Source organism: Sylvia atricapilla, chromosome 20, assembly GCF_009819655.1.
Source record: "Sylvia atricapilla isolate bSylAtr1 chromosome 20, bSylAtr1.pri, whole genome shotgun sequence".
Lineage (NCBI taxonomy): Eukaryota > Metazoa > Chordata > Aves > Passeriformes > Sylviidae > Sylvia > Sylvia atricapilla.
The window spans coordinates 7,530,692-7,550,626 of record NC_089159.1 but is presented as its reverse complement, the minus strand read 5'-3'; the positions used below and the strand labels follow the sequence as shown (position 1 = coordinate 7,550,626).

General features: G+C 43.9%; 2 protein-coding genes across 6 annotated transcripts in view; one reads left to right on the top strand and one right to left on the bottom strand.

Annotated features, from left to right (window-relative positions):
- Positions 1-15,518, top strand: part of NCOR1 (nuclear receptor corepressor 1) — a 55,315-nt gene extending 39,797 nt beyond the window's left edge. For all 4 annotated transcript variants that reach the window (XM_066333437.1, XM_066333436.1, XM_066333439.1 and 1 more), the window contains 20 exons: positions 321-489; positions 918-1,058; positions 2,340-2,423; positions 2,924-3,180; positions 3,285-3,645; positions 4,177-4,401; positions 5,179-5,388; positions 6,042-6,191; positions 6,699-6,872; positions 7,258-7,423; positions 7,657-8,153; positions 8,594-8,722; positions 8,834-8,991; positions 9,154-9,377; positions 9,799-9,936; positions 10,818-10,960; positions 11,500-11,553; positions 11,787-12,008; positions 12,289-12,471; positions 12,652-15,518. In XM_066333437.1, the coding sequence (XP_066189534.1) occupies positions 321-489; positions 918-1,058; positions 2,340-2,423; positions 2,924-3,180; positions 3,285-3,645; positions 4,177-4,401; positions 5,179-5,388; positions 6,042-6,191; positions 6,699-6,872; positions 7,258-7,423; positions 7,657-8,153; positions 8,594-8,722; positions 8,834-8,991; positions 9,154-9,377; positions 9,799-9,936; positions 10,818-10,960; positions 11,500-11,553; positions 11,787-12,008; positions 12,289-12,471; positions 12,652-12,839 (3,873 nt within the window). In that variant the 3' untranslated portion in view covers positions 12,840-15,518. The remainder of the gene's footprint in view (positions 1-320; positions 490-917; positions 1,059-2,339; positions 2,424-2,923; positions 3,181-3,284; positions 3,646-4,176; positions 4,402-5,178; positions 5,389-6,041; positions 6,192-6,698; positions 6,873-7,257; positions 7,424-7,656; positions 8,154-8,593; positions 8,723-8,833; positions 8,992-9,153; positions 9,378-9,798; positions 9,937-10,817; positions 10,961-11,499; positions 11,554-11,786; positions 12,009-12,288; positions 12,472-12,651) is intronic.
- Positions 15,519-16,642: 1,124 nt separating this feature from the next.
- On the bottom strand, positions 16,643-19,924 carry TTC19 (tetratricopeptide repeat domain 19). Of its 2 annotated transcripts, XM_066333444.1 has the most exons (10): positions 19,713-19,924; positions 19,571-19,644; positions 19,391-19,501; positions 19,249-19,287; positions 18,694-18,750; positions 18,418-18,479; positions 18,194-18,288; positions 17,854-18,008; positions 17,439-17,601; positions 16,643-16,954 (listed from the first exon to the last, which is right to left on the bottom strand). In XM_066333444.1, exons 1-10 carry the CDS (start codon positions 19,888-19,890, stop codon positions 16,821-16,823), a joined length of 1,068 nt encoding a protein of 355 aa, XP_066189541.1. In that variant the 5' UTR covers positions 19,891-19,924; the 3' UTR covers positions 16,643-16,820. The 2 variants fall into 2 exon arrangements, with proteins under 2 accessions (XP_066189541.1, XP_066189543.1); XM_066333446.1 differs by lacking the exon at positions 19,391-19,501.
- Positions 19,925-19,935: the final 11 nt, after the last annotated feature.

Genomic DNA, 19,935 nt, shown 5'->3' with positions numbered 1-19,935 from the left:
TTCATTGCTTTGGACAGAAATAAAACCTAATGGCACCATGTGGTATATGTTATCTTGCCCCCAAATGATATTTATAGGATAAATATTCCAAGTTGTGAAATACACTGGTAATATTGTTTAACAAGGTAGCAGAAATAACCTTACTCATATTTAGGTTAAGTGTCTACAATAGAGGCAAAAGTTTAAACCATACATGATAAATGAGTTGGTTTTATAGACCTGAAGAGTTTTTTTGGTTTAGCTGTATTTTCCCTTCACTCCTGCCTGTTCTGTGTTGGCTCAGAGCATGTGAACTGACTGATGTGTGGGTTTGCACACAGGGTACCCCAGCGCTGGCCCAGTCCGGCATCGCCGCCGACGCGCTGCTGAAGGGAACCATCACCCGCCTGGCCACGGAGGACAGCAGCCCAGAGAAGTGCAGGGAGGAGGCCTCAGCCAAGGGCCATGTCATTTATGAAGGCAAAAGTGGCCATATTCTATCTTATGATGGTGAGTGTTTGTATATTCTACCTGATCAAAATCAGATTCTGCTTTCATAATTCGTAGCTGAAGTATTTCAGCTCCAGGCAGGTGCGTGTTTGAAATATAGTTCAACTATTCCTTTGCTATTTATTTCCTATTTGTCACTGAATGTATTGTGAAACCTTCAATACAGGTTTGAAATTACCTGTATTAAAATAAAAATAAATGTATTGTATGACTTTAAACTTCAGTTGAAATATTGATAGAAGAGTAACTTAACAAAGAACTTTATGACAAACTATAATGGGTAGTTTAAGATTGATATTTAATGTTACAATATTATATTAAAGTTGTGTTGTTTAAATATTCATGGCCTATGGTCTCATTAATTTAATATTCATATGTCCATTTTTGTTGTCCATATTTCCTAACCACATTCTTGTACATTTTGCCAGCAATTAAAAATGTCCGTGAAGGAACAAGGAGTCCAAGAACTGCTCATGAAATTGGTTTAAAAAGAACCTATGATACAATGGAAGGAAATATAAAGCAGGGGATGTCACTGAGGGAGTCTCCAGGATCTGCACCACTGGAAGGTAAAAACAGTTGGTGTTTCATCTTTTCTCCATTGATGTAGGAGCATTTAGAGTTATCTTAGGGTGCAGACTAACAGAGAAGTTAGATTTAAATCACACTAATGACCAAATCCATGCAAGAACACTGCAGACAGAGCGTGCTGGAAACAGGACTGGAGTAGATCCCAGTTTTCTTTTCTGTTTTACCACAGCTGCTGCTACTGCAGGTGGCACTTCCTGCTCTCAGCACATCTGACAGATGTCCCTGGCTCTCCACAGTCCCAGTGGTCCTGTTGAGCTCAAACACTGGGTCACACCAGCACAGCCTCTGCCACACCCTTTAGTTAAATATTGGTATCACACTGCCCTGACCTTTTGCATTCCTGCAAGAAACCTCTTTGATCTGTAGGAGCCTGCTTCAGGGCATCCCTGGTGCTGTGGTGTTTTAATAAACTGTAATCAAACAAAGCCTGCAGAGGCCAAGGCAGGTCATTATATAACTTTTCTGATTGTTTTGTAAAAATACAAGTGCAAGAAAATGTTTGCTGCCTCAACCATGGAACCTTGCTCCTTAAAAGCATTTTGCCCCATCTTTGAGTAGCTCTTAGAGGTATTTTGTGGACGTGTTCATCAGGTGGAGCAATATGGATGTGAGGTTTGTAAGGCTGCACACAGAAATTCAGTCTTGCCTCTAAGTTGCTGATGCATTTGGCGCTTTGAGCTCTTTTGGTCTCTGAGGAGCTGCTCTGCTACTTTTATGCTTTATCTCATCAGTGACACATTTTCTGTCTTCCAACTGTGAAAAATCGTGAGTGTTTTGAGCACTTTGTTTAGATTCTTACTGTAGTCACAGTAAATTCATCTCTTCTTCAATGATTCAGTATGAACTTTGGTAATTTGGAAGATGCTGAAGCATATTTTGGATTTTGTTGTTGTTGTTCCACTTCCCACCATGAACACCTTTCTTTCTAGGCAAGGAAAGTGGAGTGTGAGAAAAGCAGTGACTGCTTTTGAAACAAAGGTTAAGCTTAATTATAAAAAACACCTCCTCTTTTCTAAATATGTTAAAACTTGCAACTATGCAACAGCACAAATACTTGAACTGAAAGATTATTTTTTTAGGGCAGAAGGTGTTATTAACATGTTGCTGCAATGCCTGGCATACTGAGCCTTGCCCCTCTGGGCACTGCCAGGGGACAGATACCATCTCTCATGTGTAAGAAGGAGGGGTTTTGTTGGTTTGGAGCTTGGATTTTTTTAACACTTGTTTCATTCTCTAAATTACCTTCATTTTAATTTTAGGTTTAATCTGCCGAGCGCTGCCTCGGGGTAGCCCACACGCTGAACTGAAGGAGAGGACAGTCTTGTCTGGCTCTATAATGCAAGGTGAGGTACTGCAGGTTTTAGGGGGGCGTTAATTAATCCTCAGAAATCTGGATTTCTGAACCTTAAAGCTCTTATTAACTGTGGGAGCTGTGTTAAAGGTGGAGCTTATTTTATGAAACACTTTCAGAGCATAAATCAGCAGCTTTTTGATATGCTGTGTTTAAAGCTAGTCTGTAAACACATATTTTATTTTTTATTGGAAAATAGGCTTTTTAATATGAATACTTGGTAATTAGCACTTTTTTTTTTCCTAATAAGCACTAACAACTCTGCAGATGCATTTATTTCTTTAATTTCAGCATCCAAAATAACATGGGAGGTTTTTCATAGTATGTTGTTCAATATTATTTTTGTGATGATTTGTTTAGACTTTGAGTATCTTACCACAGACTACAGCAAACCCAAGTTTCACTGTTATATATAATTAGTTATTCTGCTTATGAAAAAAGAGACTTAGCAGCTATTAATACCAGTCACATGACCCTTTCTTTCTATAAAAGGCACACCAAGAGCAACAGCTGAAAGTTTTGAAGAAGGTTTGAAGTACCCCAAACAGATCAAGAGAGAGTCACCTCCCATCAGGACGTTTGAAGGAGCCATCACCAAGGGCAAACCCTACGATGGGGTCACCACCATAAAGGAGATGGGTCGCTCCATCCACGAGATCCCAAGGCAGGACCTGTTAAGCCAAGAGAGTCGCAAGACTCCTGAAATGGTGCAGACAACCAGGCCCATCATAGAAGGCTCCATATCTCAGGTAAACACAGAAAGCACTGTTACACTCACACACGAGTGAATCAAGTCAGACTGGCATTTTTTTTCCACAATGTGACCTTCACCTGAATTTTTTCTCCTCTTCAGGGCACACCCATAAAATATGAAAGCAACTCTGGCCAGTCTGCCATCAAACACAATGTAAAATCTTTAATCACTGGACCAAGCAAGCTGCCCAGGGGAATGCCTCAGCTGGAAATGGTGCCAGAAAACGTGAAGGTGGTGGAGCGAGGAAAATACGAAGATGTGAAGACCGGGGACGCCGTGCGGTCCCGTCACACGTCAGTAGTCAGCTCTGGTCCCTCTGTTCTCAGGTCAACTCTTCATGAAACTCCCAAATCACAGCTGAGCCCTGGGATTTATGATGATTCAAATGCTCGGAGAACACCTGTGAACTATCAGAGTCCAATGTCCAGGAGCTCACCTATGATGAATAGAGTTAGTGAGGGTATGTCATTCCTGTCCACAGTAAGACAAAATCTTCTGTTATTTTAATTCTTATGTGCTCCATTCTTCTTTGTGTTATTCTAGTGGCTTGTCTCGGTTTGGAAGTTGGCTAGAATGATTTTTAGAAGGCTGTATGCTGTTAGTTGAAATAAGGAAATGAAAATCTGCCACAATAGAAGAGGGAAGTGGGAAGGCAATTCAACTTCAATTTGCATTTGATTATGGATCACAGTGAAAGTGGTACCTACAAAGATAATGTTTTAAGGGCAGAAGCTGTTCCTGATTTTAAAGTGTCTAAATGAGGAAGATGATTTATTGAGGTGTATACAATCCTAGTTTTAAAGTACAGTTCTTTCAGCAAGTGTTTTGTGATATAAAATGTTCTCTGTGCTTTGTTGTATCGCAGTCGTTGAAAATGTTCCCTGGGAACCAGTGTATTTTTACAGTTAAATTTTCAATAGAGAAATAGGCATTTTATTAATGTATTAATTTTATTAATTTAATAATTTAAATTTTTTTTCATTGCTTTTAGCTGGAGTATCTTCTGGAAAGCCAGCAAATCATGAAAGGAAGAACACACTCACTCCAACACAGAGGGAGAGTGTGCCAGCAAAATCTCCAGTCCCAGGAGTTGATCCTGTAGTAGCTCACAGTCCTTTTGACCCTCACCACAGAGGAGCAACTCCTGAAGTCTACAGGGGTCACCTCCCTCCCCATTTAGATCCTGCTATGCCATTTCACAGGGCTCTGGATCCTGGTAAATACATTTGTGTTGGCTTTTTTTACTTTTAGAAATACTGTGAGCTTTGATGCACAGAAAGGATACCTTGATAAGGCAGTTCTCAATGGCCAGATATCATTTATAAGGTTGTAACTATTTATTGTTGTGGTTTAATTTCAGTTCAGTGGTGATTTACTATCTAACCAAGAAACTTAGTAAAATAGTACTGTATAATGCTGTAACTTCCCTTCAGAGCTGCCAATTTGCTTCTGTTTTGTTAAAAAGTTCACAGTATTTTTAGATAAGTATTTGTGGAATGTATTAAAAGCTTTCAGGAAAGCTATGCAAAGAAGGATGTGGAAGAGGATAGAAAATTAACGTATAATTCTATATAATTATATATAAACTTCTATATCATTTAAAAGTCCTCTGTTCAAGACTGATTATTTTCACTGAAAGATTACAAGGTTATCCCTGGTGATATTAAATACAGTGACTTCCTTTTAACCTATCCCTTAGGTTACTTCTGGGAGGTATTTTCTACCTTCTTTGGGTATTTCAGCTTTTTACATTTTCAGAATTTCAGGGTTTATAGTTTTATTAAAGTCATGTCTCCAATCTGGATTGTTTATCACTTCCAGTGCAGAAATTCAATAAAACATCAGTATTAAAATACTATTTACACTCGTTTGGCACCAGCTGGAGAGACTTGATACCACCTCTCACTGAAGCTTTACAAACACCTGGAAGTTTTATTTAATCCAGAATCATCCTGCTTCCTAAATGCCCCCTTCTCCCTGCTTTCCCCCTCAGCTGCTGCTGCTTACCTGTTCCAAAGGCAGCTGTCCCCCACGCCGGGGTACCCCAGCCAGTACCAGCTGTACGCCATGGAGAACACGCGCCAGACCATCCTCAACGACTACATCACCTCCCAGCAGATGCAAGTCAACCTCCGGCCCGATGTCACCAGGGGGTTGTCCCCCAGGGAGCAGACTTTAGCACTCCCTTATGCAGGAGCACGAGGTGGGCCTGGCTCTCTTTCTGTAATCCTCTTAAAAGTGTGTTTGTGCTGTGCCAGTTGTGGTTTGGATGCGCTCATACGAGGCTGTTTGTATAAATGTGTTCATCCGGTAGTGATTGTGGATGTCTGACCACTCATTTGCAAACTGCCTTTTGTGGAAAGGAAAGCCACCTCTATAATCAATATTTTTAAGGAGAAATCTAGGAGTTTTTTGTGTTCAATAGCCAGATTGTTTTCTGCTCGTGTAAATTGATGATCAGAGCCATATTTAGCTCACCATCAAACTTCAGAAAAGAGAATTGTATCAAAATTATAACTTCTTCCAAAAGAATATAAAGGCAACAGCCAAAAGTGTAATGTGATAGCAATGCTGATTGTTTTAGTTTTTGGATAATACCCAAAATGCTAAAAGATGGGATTACTGAGTAGAGATGAAGTGCATTTTTCTAAAGGGCAATTAAAGGGAGTGCTACAAATGCAAATTCTGACTTGGTATGTTCCTAGATTGCTGATTGCCAGATCTAAGAGAGTATAACCAGCTAGACTATAGCTCTACACTTGCCTTATTCTTGTATTTTCTCCACCAAACATTAATTGCTGACTGTGTAGACCATGTTGTGGAGCAGCCATTCTCACGTGTGTCATCTCCTGACAGGAATTATTGACCTGAACAATATGGCCCCCACTATCTTAGTGCCTCATCCTGGAGGAACAAGCACCCCACCCATGGAAAGAATCACATATATCCCTGGCACCCAGCTTACCTTCCCTCCCAGGCCTTACAACCCTGCTTCTCTGTCACCAGGTAAGAGCTCTCATGGCCTGGTGATGGCTCTAACTGTCTGACTTGCTGAGATAATTGACCATCTTTATTCAGCTTTCATTAATGCCATGTTTTGATGTTTTCTCAGGAGATGCTTTTTGCATGCACCTCTCACTTGGATAGCAAAGGGGTTTTGATGATACCCTGTGTAGTTACAGTAGAAGCGCTGTCAAATTCTGAATTTGCCTCATTCTGTCAGGTCTTTATTTGTAGAAATTTGATTATAATTCACTAACCCCATTTTACATGTGTTGAAGGGTGGAACTGGGGGCCTATAAGCTGTGTAGTTTCTAACTGTAGAGCAAAACCACTTTAGTAAAAGGCTTTTGAGCCCTCCACTGTCACTGTGTGTTAAGCTTTTGTCTTTCTAGATAAATGGATAGTCTTGAGTGGAATTAAAATTTAGTGTAAAATATATAGACAAGTGTTTATCGTACTTCACTTAAGAATATTTTTTTGCTTCTTCATTTTACCTTGTCGACCTTCCAGGACACCCCACACACCTGGCAGCTTCTGCAGCTGCAAGTGCTGAAAGGGAACGGGAACGGGAAAGGGAGAAGGAGCGGGAAAGGGAGAGGGAACGCGAACGAGAGCGGGAAAGAGAACGAGAACGTGAGAGGGAGAGAATCACCTCAGTCCCTGCTGAACTTTATCTCCGACCAGGTGAGGGCACATGGGTACAGTTGGATCACTTGTCTTGTGCACTGTAACTGCTCCTTTTATGCAGTCACTGTTAGCAAATACAATTTACAGTTTGCTTTTACTCTGCACTTCAGGCAGGTTCCTATTGCCAGGCAGTTCTGGTCATAATTGCAGCTTTGTGAACTATTTCTCAAAGCGATGTAGTACCTAAAGAGGAGTGAATCCCAGTTGTCATTGGCACAGCTTGCATGTCATTTAGAGCATTGTGAACAAATTTAAATCTTTAATATACACCAGCACATCCAGAGCGATGGAGACAACTGGGAATGCTGTGGAGGAGACAGCATTGATTTACAGTGCTACACTGTTGTAAGAGTAATCATTTATTTTTGTTTGTGTCCTGCAGGTGCAGAGCAGCCTGGCAGACCTGGCAGTCATGGATATGTCCGGTCCCCATCCCCCTCTGTCAGAAGCCAGGAAAACATTCTGCAGCAAAGGCCAAGTATTTTCCAAGGAACCAATGGGACGAGTGTAATCACACCTTTGGATCCTGCTGCTCAGCTACGTATCATGTATGTTTTAGAAGTTAATGTGGCACAGATATCTGTTCTAATATTTGAGCTTATCGAAAGGTGCATTTAGGGTTAAGGATATTTCACTATATGGTTGCTCTTAGATTTATCAGAGCATTTTCATCAGTGCATTTTGGGCAGAAATTAGTGTCAGAAAAGCTTTGCTTTATTGTGTTTGTGGCTCTAGTTCTTTCCACGTGTTGTAATTGAGGCTCTTCAATGTTTGCCCACAGGCAGCTCACCCCTGGAGCTCCCTCTATCACTCAAGGCTTGCCAGCTTCTCGTTACAACACTGCTGCTGATGCCCTGGCAGCACTGGTGGATGCTGCAGCCTCTGCTCCTCAGATGGAAGTTGCCAAAGCAAAGGAGAACAAGCACGAAGGGGCCAGGATAGAAGAGAACATGGGACGCCGGTCAGCTGTGGTGACTGACCAGCAGCAGATGGAGCAGAAGACCCTGGAGGTAGAAAAGAGGCCTGTGCAGTGCCCCTATACATCTGCAAATTACTCTGGTGGCAAGTCCCAGGGACAGACTTCATCAGTAGTCTATTCAGAGGCTGGTAAAGAGAAAGGACCTCCTCCTAAATCCAGGTACGAGGAAGAGCTGAGAACTCGAGGAAAGACCACAATTACTGCTGCTAACTTCATAGATGTGATCATCACTCGCCAGATTGCTTCAGACAAGGATGCTCGAGATAGGGGCTCTCAAAGTTCAGATTCTTCCAGTAGTTGTACGTATCTTAGTAACTCTCTACTTCTTTGCTGTCTGTCTTAGCCCTTTAGGGAAATGATGTGAAAAGATTCGGATGTTTAATGATAAAATATTCAGTTCTGCAAAGCAGAAACACTTGATAGACAAATTCAGTTTTTGCATATCGTGACTCGCAAAATCAGAGTTGCTTGCTTTATTCAGATTCCATGCTACAGCATGAATGGAGGATCATAAGAGTAACCTTATCAGAAGTCAGGAAACTGAAAATTACTTGGTTTATGTTGGAATACTGTTTCATGGATGTATTTGTATCACCATGGTTATCATGAGAAGGCAACAGTGTTTTGACTTTCATTCACTGGTGTCATTCTACTGGAAGCACTGGTGTTGCTAAGTATAGACAACAAAATTTTTCTGTCATATCTACCTCTTATTCCATGGCCTTTGCTTGATATTCAGTGTCCTCACACCGGTATGAAGCTCCTGGAGATGCCATTGAGGTGATCAGCCCTGCAAATTCACCTGCACCTGCTCAAGAAAAGCTACAGCCCTATCAACAAGAGACACCCAAACCAAGCCAGGCAGAGAGTAAGTTCATCTGCATGTGGAAATACTCTCACAGTCACCTTCTTTAGATGTGTAAGCACAGAAGTTTCAAACCTTGAAGCTTAACAGAGTGACCTTTTCTTTTCCAACCAGCTGACCCCAACAGGCCGTACGAGGGCCCCATTCACCGCTACAGGACACAACAGGAGCCCCCCTCACCCCAGCAACCTCCACCTCCCTCTTCCCAGGCAGAGGGGATGGCACACGTGCCCAGGACCCATCGGCTCATCACCCTTGCTGATCACATCTGTGTAGGTTTTATGATTATGGCTTTTATTTGAGAGTATTACAAAATATTGTATCTGAATTTATAACCTCATTTGTTGCCATCAGGCTCATCTAGTTGGTGCAAACCTACACTGTGGCTAATGTCTAACCAAGATCTCTTTTCTATTTCTTCTGATAACATCCAGCAAATTATCACACAAGACTTTGCTAGAAACCAAGCAGCTTCTCAGGCCTCTTTGCAGCCTCCCACCACTACATTCCAGAATTCCACCCCTGCTCCAACGCCTGTTCCTGGCCGGGCAAAGACCTCGAACCGCTACAGCCCCGAGGCGCAGGCACAGCCCGTGCACCACCAGCGGCCAGGGGCCAGAGTGTCCCCTGAGAACCTCTCTGACAAGGCCAGGGGAAGGTAATGCATGCAGTCAGTCTAACTGCAAGTTTAATTGATGCCCAGATAGCATATTGGTATAAAATAGTGCAGTAATCTTGGTGTAGATTGGAAGTGAAGGCACCTTTTGGTCTTATTTTTTAGGCAAAGTCTGTCTCCTATTTTTTTGCCAATTGCTTGGCTCCATAACATAACTTAAAACTGTTTTCTCTTTGCTACTTCTCTTAATTTCCAGTCTTTAGAGGGCTGAAAACATTTAATAACTTAAAACTTACCAGAGTTGTTATGGACAATGCATAGTCATCTTTTTAAGACCACCAAGCTCACTTAAGCATGTAACATATAACTACACATAAGCAGTTATGTAGAAACTGGAAAATTACATTAACTACTGCTGTACATGCATTGCGAGTAATTATCTGTTTCTGAATCGTGGATATAGGCCTGGAAAATCTCCAGAGAGGAGTCATGTCCCCTCAGAGCCCTACGAGCCAATCTCGCCACCTCAGGTCCCAGTTGTACATGAAAAACAGGAAAATGTTCTTTTGCTTTCCCAAAGAACTGAGCCTACTGAACAGAGGTAGGTGTAAAACTGACTTCTAAAAACATAATTCTGAATCCTTGTGCTGCAAAGTGTCTTTATTAAAGAACAGTTCAAGTGACCTTCCTCTGGTGCCACAGGCAAATTGTTAATCACTGTCAATTCTTCTGCACTAACATCCAAAACTTGCTATTTGGGAGGTGCTTTGGGCAGGCTGAGGGAAAGGTCACATGTTGGTGCTCTATCTTAAGTTTCTTGGTGCAAGCAGAGTGTTCTCTGTCACGTCCGAGAGAATGTTAAGAGTGAAACTCCTCGTGGGTGCCAGTTCTGTAAAACTGAAGTGAGTTTTGAGAAAGGTCACAGTTTTTATTAAAATATCTGCACCATAAAACTGCACAGGATCTTCACGGGGTCCCTGGCAGTGCTGGAGTCTGCAGATGTGTGGGAGATGCACACTGGAGTGGGTGCTCCTGTACCTGCCCTGCTGAGGAAGGAAGAGCACCCAAAATACTTATTTAAGGCTCATGCTGGTGAAACTGATTCTAATTTTCTTGGGGTTTTCCACTCTGCAGTTGCTGCAGGGCTGTTACAGTCCATGATGGATGTTAGGTAGATGCAAATGGATTTTCAGGAGCATGGCAGGGGAGATTGCATTTTAGAAATGTAAAGATCTTGGGCTAGGAAACCTAGATTATTTTTTCTTTATTTTTAGATTATTTTTAAATTTTCTTACAAGTTGTTTGATTTTTTGATTTTTTTAAATTCAAGCTTGTCAGATTGCTGCTGCTTAAGCAAATCTGTTATTATTGAGCCCCCCAGTGTTCATATGGCTGTTAGTGGTTTCTGCCTGACTGCTTTTGGGAAGATTAAACTGTGCATCTTACAAGTTCTGTCTCTTTGACACGTGTTGGTCTTGGCAGGACTGACTCTCGCTCTCCAGGCAGTATCAGTTACCTGCCTTCGTTTTTCACCAAACTTGAGAACACTTCACCAATGGTAAAATCCAAGAAACAGGAGATATTTCGAAAGCTGAACTCATCTGGTGGAGGTGACTCTGACATGGGTATGCAGGACTTGCCTTTTCACTCAATTTTTCCAGCTTAAGCTTTATGTGACTTCCACCTGCAGATGTCCTGACCTAAATATGATCAAATAATAGAAATTAATATAAATCTGTGAATACAAAACACATATAATGCTTAATGACCATAGAACTAGAAGGTTAGATTTTTATGCTGTTGAATGTAGAACTGTCACATCATTTTAACACTTAATTTAAGAGATGAAAACCACGTAATTAATGAGAGAGTTGTTAAAACTTGACATACTCTTAACTGTGTCTGTAATTTGCTTTATATCAATACTACCCATTTTCCTATTTGGAAAGCTGTCTTGCAACTAAGTGATTTGTGTTTTCTTGGCCCTTATAATCATATCTTTTAAACAGCATTTTAATATAGTTCCAGTAATGAACACTGACATGGTGGAATATGATACTAGAACTATATCTTTGCTTTTTTTCTTGTGCAGCAGGGCTACTGCTGATCACTTAGTGATCATCAGTACTGAAAAATTCAGTGAAATGTTGTGTTTTAATTGCAGCAACTGCTCAGCCAGGGACTGAAATATTCAATTTGCCAGCAGTCACTACCTCAGGTAAGTTCTTCCATAAAAGAAACAACATATGTTCCAGAAAATGTAATGTCTATAATATCTTAAATTCATACTCTTTGGGGAGTCCAGTAAAAGAGGAAAATGGTGCAAATTTACAATCTAATATCCTACATGAAAACTTATTTCCTGCACCATAAAGAAAAGCAAAATTTTTAATTTCTCCGTGTTACACTTTTTGCCTCCCTTCCCACCTTTCCCTGTGTTTTCTCTCCCAGGTGCAGTCAGTTCTAGGGGTCACTCCTTTGCAGATCCTGCCAGTAATCTGGGCCTGGAAGACATTATTAGGAAAGCACTGATGGGAAACTTTGATGACAAGAGTGAGGAGCACGGGGTCGTCATGTCCCAACCTCTTGCAGTGGCTCCGGGCGGCTCCGGCGCTGCGGTACCGGCGAGTAATGAGACACGTAGGGAAGAAGCCAATCCATCTCCCAATTCAGGTATTGCAGCTCCCAAATATCCCAGGGCCTTACAGAAAAGAAATAAATCAAGGGTTTGAATAACCTGGTAGCACTGAAAAATCACTGTCTTTCCTCTGTGGCTGGCAGAGGTGGTGTTTGCATTTATCGTCCTGGCTTTCCCAACGACACTGATGGAGCAGGAAAAGGAGAACAGGGTGTATTGGATACCTGAAGCTTCTCAGTGTTACCTGATAATTTCTAGAATCAAACACACAGAGGCTAAAGTGTGGGTGGTGAAATCTGTCCCTTCTGTTGCCAGGTGGGGCAGTCAGCAAGCAGAAGCTCATCGGCAAGTCAAACAGTAGGAAGTCAAAGTCTCCGATTCCTGGGCAGGGATATTTGGGAACTGAAAGACCTTCTTCTGTCTCATCTGTACATTCAGAAGGGGACTACCACAGACAGACTCCAGTGTGGGCCTGGGAAGACAGGCCTTCATCAACAGGTGAGGAACAGGCTCCTTTCAAAGGTGTTTGCAGAGCTCAGATGCTGGACTGTAATATCAGACATTGGCCAGAAGTTTCCAGCATGTGGGGGTTTTCTGCAACGGATTTTCTGCTAATTGTCACAACCCAAGCCAACACAGATCTCTCAGAACAGCTCTTGTTTTTGCCTTTTGATGCAGGTTCCACCCAGTTTCCATACAACCCTCTGACCATGAGGATGCTGAGCAGCACCCCCCCGACCTCCATCGCCTGTGCCCCCCCGTCCATGAGCCAAGCAACCACTCACCCACAGAACAGGATCTGGGAGCGAGAGCCTGCACCACTGCTTTCAGCACAATATGAGACTCTGTCTGACAGTGATGACTGAACTATGCAGATTTTGTTTTCTTTTTCGTTGTTTTTTTTTTTTTTTAATTTGCGGGTCAAAAAAAGAAATCTATTTTTGACTTGTGCCCACAGAGACTTTCCAAGAGAGCAAAGGGCCACACAATGAAGAATTGCTGGAGAGTCCGTGAAATGCCTTCTGCACAGGCTGTGTGTTGGAAGACTGTGGTCGAGAAGGTTGACTTACTAAAGATAAATATGTAAAGAGTTTTTAAAAATGTGGACTATTCCTGCTCTACATCTATTTGTAAAGAAAAACCATAATGTCTTTTAAATCATTCTTCTGTAAATAGAGAGTACTTTTTGCAGTGTTTTTTTCCCTTGCTATAGTATCTGGTGTACTTATGTTCAAATCATTGCCTAAACTTTGGGGGTCATTTTGTAATTTTTTTTTAAGCATTTTCTCCAGTGTAGAATACTCTTCATAACCCTAGCCTCCCTCTCAGCCTAGCCTAACCAGAACCCCAGCCTCCCATCATTGTCCATTTAATGCCGTGCCACTTCCTGCAGGCATTGTGCTTTTATATAATTTTTTTTTTCCCTAGACACACTTTCTCAGTGGTGTTCAAGCTCTTGTGAAAATGTTGATTTTTAAGACTGACCCCTTAGTGAATTCTGTACATTAACATAACTCCAGTTCGCTGGAATTAAGATGATATATTTCTTTGGAATTTGAAATTCTGCCACATTGTAAATTTTTGGTGCAGTTGGTTTTTTTTAGCAACACTGCAGAAATATTATTGCATGGGTATGTTATGGTTCATTTTTAAAAGGTTAAAGAAACAAAAAAAAGAACAGCTTCTGGAGGCATACCTCACTGTTATGCACACTGGGAATTTTAACTGTGCCCTAAAAGCCTATTCTTAGTGTTCTCTGTTTCTGCATTGTATGCAGTCAAAACAGGCTACTAAATTTTACTGTCATATTTAACCACAGCAAATGGCTTTTCTGAACAGAGGCTCTGGGTGGGTTGATAAATCCTTTAAGAAGAAAAACTTCCACATCCCAAGTTCAAATAAAACAAAGTGCTTTTATAGAATAATTGAGCAACACACGAGTCAGCTACTTGGCTTCTGCTACAACCAGTTTGCAATAGGTACTGTGATTTTTACCTTCCTCCAATCTGATTTTAAAATCTTTATGTAATAATTATTTTGAAGTCTGCGTCCCAGTCCCTGTCCCTCTAAGCAAGCTTTTGGTGGAAGTCCTTACAAATGCTTGGCTTAACTCCTGAAGTGTGCAATACTTGTTAGGGTGATTTTTATTTTTAAATTGTATATGGTACTAGGAGAGTCTCCTTAATCATTCATCTATCCATGCTTGCTATGGTATGCTTGTAGCTCATGTACACATCCAGCTGGGCAGTGATGTCACAGGGTCTCCTGCCATCCATCTCCAAAAGCATCTTCATTTTATGCTGCACTGACCTCAGGAAGTGAATTCAAATCTTCCGGGGTAGAAGGACTGATTCTCAGATAGCACTGAGCTGGGGGGTGGCGTGGTCTGTCAGATTTCAAACTGCTTTTGCATCTCATTGATCAACAGGGTCTTTGCCTTGGAGTTATTTTCCAGTGAAAAATATTTTGCGTTTTGCCGCTGTTATTTGTGATGCGTTGTATGGAAGGTGTAATGCAGTGTGTAACCTTGAGTCGTGTGAGCTCTGCATCCCAAGGACTGGGATGGTCCACTTACAAACAGGAAGAAGCACAGAACTATTTATCAATAGCAAATTTATTTTCAGTCCTTTAAGGAAAGCCTTCTTGCCCCAAGTGTGGGACACAAAATTCCAAAGGAACTCATTTGGAAACTTGACACTGTTGAAAATACAGAGCTATTTTGCTACTTTTTTAAAACACTGCATCAGAGTAGATCCCTTGGCAGTCTTAAATCTCCTTGCAGTCTTTTTCTGAGAAAGATTTCTCTCATCCTCCCCTCCTTTCCCCTTCTGGCTTGAAGCAGTGAAGTTTTCATCCTGTTTGTAGACCTGTGCTCTTATTCTAACTTTCTTTTTTGGTTCCCACAGCAACATATACTGGAAAACGAGTTGATCTGCCCTTTTTGTAGATTTAAATTTGGAGTGGAGAGTTAAGTTCCATTCTTAAACTCACTTGTTCTCACTTTCTTAGTGTAACAAATACAATGTGAAAGAGGCATGTACAGACAAATGTCTTTGCTACCTGTACAGTAAGTATAGCATGTTCATTGCAAAGCTTCATGTTACTGCTGCAGCAGCAGCAAGATATCCAAAGTAGGATAGTCACAATCTCCTAAGATACAGCTTGAGTGGCATTTGCACATAAAATGTTGCTGCTTTTTTCTTTTGTTTGTTATCCGAGTTTTAACTTCTCCAGTGTAAAAACCTCTCCAGAGCCTAAGTTAGGGTTTACCACAATTCCAGTAATCTTCAAGTATGGAATTACATCTGCCCTGTTTCAAACAGGAAGGTGTTTGTAAGTCATGTTTACAAAGTGTAGTTTACTACAAATTTTTACCTGATTTCTGATCAGCGCTTTCACAATGCTTTCATCTTGATATGGTTCGTGATTCTGATATGAAATCATTTAAAACTTGAAAAACCCATGCATCATAATTTCCACACAATGTCTTCACTAGACAGTGACTTCTGGATTCAGACCAATCAATAAAGGGGATCAGTTCTCCACTTGCTTTTCCTGTGTCTCCCTTTTGTTTTGCAGCATCAGGCAAAACCCTGCTCACAGGGTTCCCAGGTAACACTGCTGCCCTCCAAGCTCTGCTGCTTCAACCCCCAACCCCAGCACTTCAGGGAAGGTTGGCTCTGATGTGCCAGAGCCTTTCTGTCAGTGCAGCCCTATTTTTATTTCCTAGCTTGCTAAGAACTAAGCTCTGTATGTGACAAATTTTCCAGCTTCAGTGAACTTCTGCTCAGGAAAACCTGTGTGCCGCCTCCTCTTAGCTCAAAGTTCAGAGATGAAGCTGCTATGGTAAGTAAATTAATAATGATGTAATTACACTGAGGGTTGTACAAACCAGCTGCAGTTCTAAATGAGAGGTTAAAGTTATGCTTGGTTAGCAACAAAATTAGTTCTGCTATCCTAACTAAATACAGATTTGGTAATTTCTGGTTTATTCTCGTTCTTTAACATCAGACTTCCTGGCAGGGCAGAACTGAGAAATTCAGTTGTCTAAAGCAGCTGTTCATACTTGATTCATATGAAGGCACATAGCTGACAAAGCTGGGTTTGTACACAGCATCTTTTCCAACAGGAAGCCTCAGCATTCAAGCACTGACCTATCCAAGAGAGGAGGACAACTCTGGCACTCTGTGCTCTCCACTGGAGCCAAGTGTTTTACTTCTGACAGCAGCTCTGTGTCGTCAGCCTCACCCCTCCTCTGAGAGGACAACTTCTATCTTTGGATGCTAAATGAAGAAATACACTTGATCTTCAGGCAACCTGGCAGACAGGACAGAGCTAGAGCTCTGTTGCAGGGCAGGTACAGCCTGCGAAATGCTCTGCTGAAGTTCAAACACGCTGAACTGCAGCACTGATAACAGCATAACCCCTGTTGTGCTGTGCAATATGTAAAGAGTGAGACAGTTCCTGCCTGTTCCTTTCCAAGACTTGCTGTAGGAGAGCCGTGTTTTGAACCTGAACACTTCTGTGGGCAGCAGGAGTAACAAACTGCTACTCCTTGACTCTAACAGAGGTATTAATACCAGGCCAGACTTGCACTTAGGCAGCCAAAATTAAGTCACTTAGCACAGTGGGTCAGTCAAACCACACACTACACCACAAATGCACACAGTTAAGCTTTCACACCTTTATTTTGGGCTGTTAGGCAGTGGCAGCCCTTCCTCTTAAGCAGTCCTGAAACTCCTCATTGCTGTTTCTCTGGAGAATTGCACTGAGCTGCTCCCAGGCTGCCTGTGCTGACCAACCCTTGCTGCCTTCAGCCACCCCAAGGCTGGACTCCGTGGCCAGACTTACTTTGAGCCCTTTCTCCTCTTGGCCAGCTCAGCGAGTTCCTCCTGGATGTGCTGGACAGAAGCAGCATCTCCCTTCTGCTGTGCCTGCTTCAGAGCTTCTTTGTACACTTGTTTTGCTTGCAGGAAATCTTCTGTAGCAAGAGGGAAAAGAGGCTTGGCCACCCAGTTCCACCACCCGTTTTCAGAGCCCCCTCCTGATGCTGATCATGTGCAAAGGACAAGAACTACTTGGAACACTTCAAGATCTAGAGCAGCTCAGGAAACATCCTGCCAGGCTCTCAATTCTGAGAGCTGGAGAGCAGCAGTGCTAATGGGATCTGGTGCTGCTTCAGCATTAAAATCTCATAGAAACAAATCTAGCATTAAAATCTCATAGAAACAAATCTCATGCACGTCTTCTCTCCTTTTGGAAAAGTTACTGGACACAAAGAACATGGGAAACAAGATCCCCTGGCAACCTTTTGGGTCAGGCTAAATTCAGTCTGTGCAAGCAATTCCAAGTCAAACTAAAACTAATAACCCTAAACCAGCGCTGTAGTTCAACCCTACAACCCAGACCCAGATCTCTGCAGTCAGCCCAAGCTCGGTGCCAGGGCTGGGTGTGTATTCACTGACCTTTGTGCATCAGGATTGCTGCCAGGTTGCTGAGCACCATGTGCTCCTCGGGGTGCTGAGTGTCCCTCGCCAGCTCTGCTGCCCTCCTGCAGTGGGTGTGTGCCTCCTCGTAGCGGCCCTGAGCATCCAGCACCGTGGCCAGGTCACTCATCAGCACCACACTCTGCACCAGGAGGGAAAAGGGAACCTTGTGGAGCAGTCTGGGGCAGCAGAAGCACCACATTCATTCCCTGTCACACCAGTTAATGCAGTATTTCACAGAGAAGCGTTCAGTAAGGAAGTGTCTTCTGTTTCTGCATTTGCATGCACATCATTCCTGGCAGGAAAACAGCCTCAGGCAGTGCTGGCCATGTGCCTCATTCCCTACAGATCAGCCTTTGCTTCCCTAGAGTCCAGCTACTGCTGTACAAATCACCTGTGGATGACTCTCTCCCTGAACATCATTTGATATCTGCAGAGCCTTCTCATACATTTTCTGTGCTGCTGAGAGCTCGTTGATGTTCAGGAGGTAGCGGGCGTACGAGTCCAGGCTCATCCCAAGCAGGAGTCGGGTGTTGGCCTTTTCTTCAGCTGCAGAGAGAAGTGATCACTGCCCCAGGATCCAGCATGAACCCCCATCCCACCACAGCAGGAAACTTGGGCAGTGTGAAGACAGTGGACAGACACGAAGATGGTGCTTAGGCAATACAGGAACAACATCGAGGACAGGGAAATGGAGAAAAGATGAGAAGCCTTTGGCAGACAAGGCTGCCCACCTGATAAGACATCTTCAGGCAAATCCTTCTGCTTGGCAATCTTCTCCTCTAAGGTCAGGATGCAGAACTGGTAGCCAGCTACGGCTAATTTGTCCCTGCCAAGTGCAAAACAAAGCTCCTTCTAATCCCTGAAGGATCCCTCATTAAAAAGCCTCTGCTTGGCCACCCCACCACCACTGCAAAGCTGAGATGAAAGCAGATGACACCTCTAGGGGGGAACTCACTGTTTCTGAGCAGCATAGATACTGGCCAGCTTGAGGGACATCTCAAGGATGGCATTGTCATCCTGCCAGGAGGACACACAACACAACTGTTACTCTTCTTGTACCTCCCTAACACAAACTTTACTTTGTCAGAGAGTTCAGACCTTAAAAATGCCCATCTTGTTGCCTCCAGTGCTGCCATCCATTACAGTATTGCCAATTTCCAGTAAGAGGCATGACAGCACAAGAAATAAGGTAAGGAAAAGGGCACCAGTGGCAGCCTGTCTCAGAACATACCTCCTTCGTGTCCCCTGCAAGCATATAGCTCATAGCTGCTTTGTAGAGCTTTTCTGCCTGAAACAAGAATTTTGAAGAGGATACTGAGGAATTTAAATTTTAGGCATTTAAAACAAAACAGAGGCAAACTACATCGAGGGACCTGGCTCAAATTTGTTGCATTTATGCTACACCAAGACCAGTTAGAAGTGAAAGGCTGACCAGATCTCAGTGGTACTGAGCCAGTGGGTTCTTTTCAGTGTCTCCTTGAGCACTGCTGCAGTAGCCAGGTCTTTACTCTGTCTGTGAGCTCAGGGCATTCCCAGATTCTCCTTGGAGCAGCCATCTCTCTGCTCAGCTTCAGCGTTTCACAGTAAAGAAGTATTCCTTCCCTTAGAGCTCCAAATTTAACTGTGAGAGCATCTTCCTTAACCTGGTGTGCTCATGGGACTGGAGCCCTGAGCCGGACCATTCTGCTTTACCCCACAGCTCTGAGCAGCTTGTGCCAGCACCCCACACCTTCGAGCACAACACGTCAACCCCTAAAAATTCAGCGAGAAAGCCCAGTTTACTCACATTGTCCAGCTGTCCCTGCATGTAGGCCACGTTCCCCATCTGGAAGAGACACACAGCGCTCAAGCTCCACCAAGGCAGCGCGGACGAGCCTCACCCAGCCGCTTTTCCTTGTCCCGCGCTGTGCCGCTGCCCGGCCGCTCACCATGCTGTAGGTGTAGACGATGGCCTGCCTGTTGTCGTCCCGGTGCGCCCGGCGCAGGGCCTGGTGCAGGAGCCGCTCGGCCTCGGCCAGCTCCCCGCGGATGGCGCTGAGCTGCGGGGGCACCAGCGCCGGTCACGGCCGGGCCCGCGCCCGCCCCGCCCGCCGCGCCCCGCGCCTCACCTTGGCTCTCTTCAGCAGCAGGACGATGGCGTCCTCGCCGTCCTCCTGGGCGTCCCGCGGGAACAGCGAGAACCCTGCGGGGACAGCGTGCTGTGTGCCCGGGGCCGTGCCCGCCGTGCCCGCCGCCCGCCGCCCCTCTCACCTCCCAGGAAGGCCAGAGCAGCGCCGGCCGGCCGAGCCCAGCGCAGCCGCGCCGGCCCCGCCGTGCCGCTGTCCCCGCGGTGTCCCCGGTGTCCCCCTGTCCAGGCGGGCCGGGCCAGGGCGGGCCAGCGCCGGGGACACAGCCGGGACAGGGCCCGCGGCACCGCCGCCGCCGCCATCCCCAGCGGGCCCTTTAAGAGCGCGCGCGCCGCGCGTGACGTCAC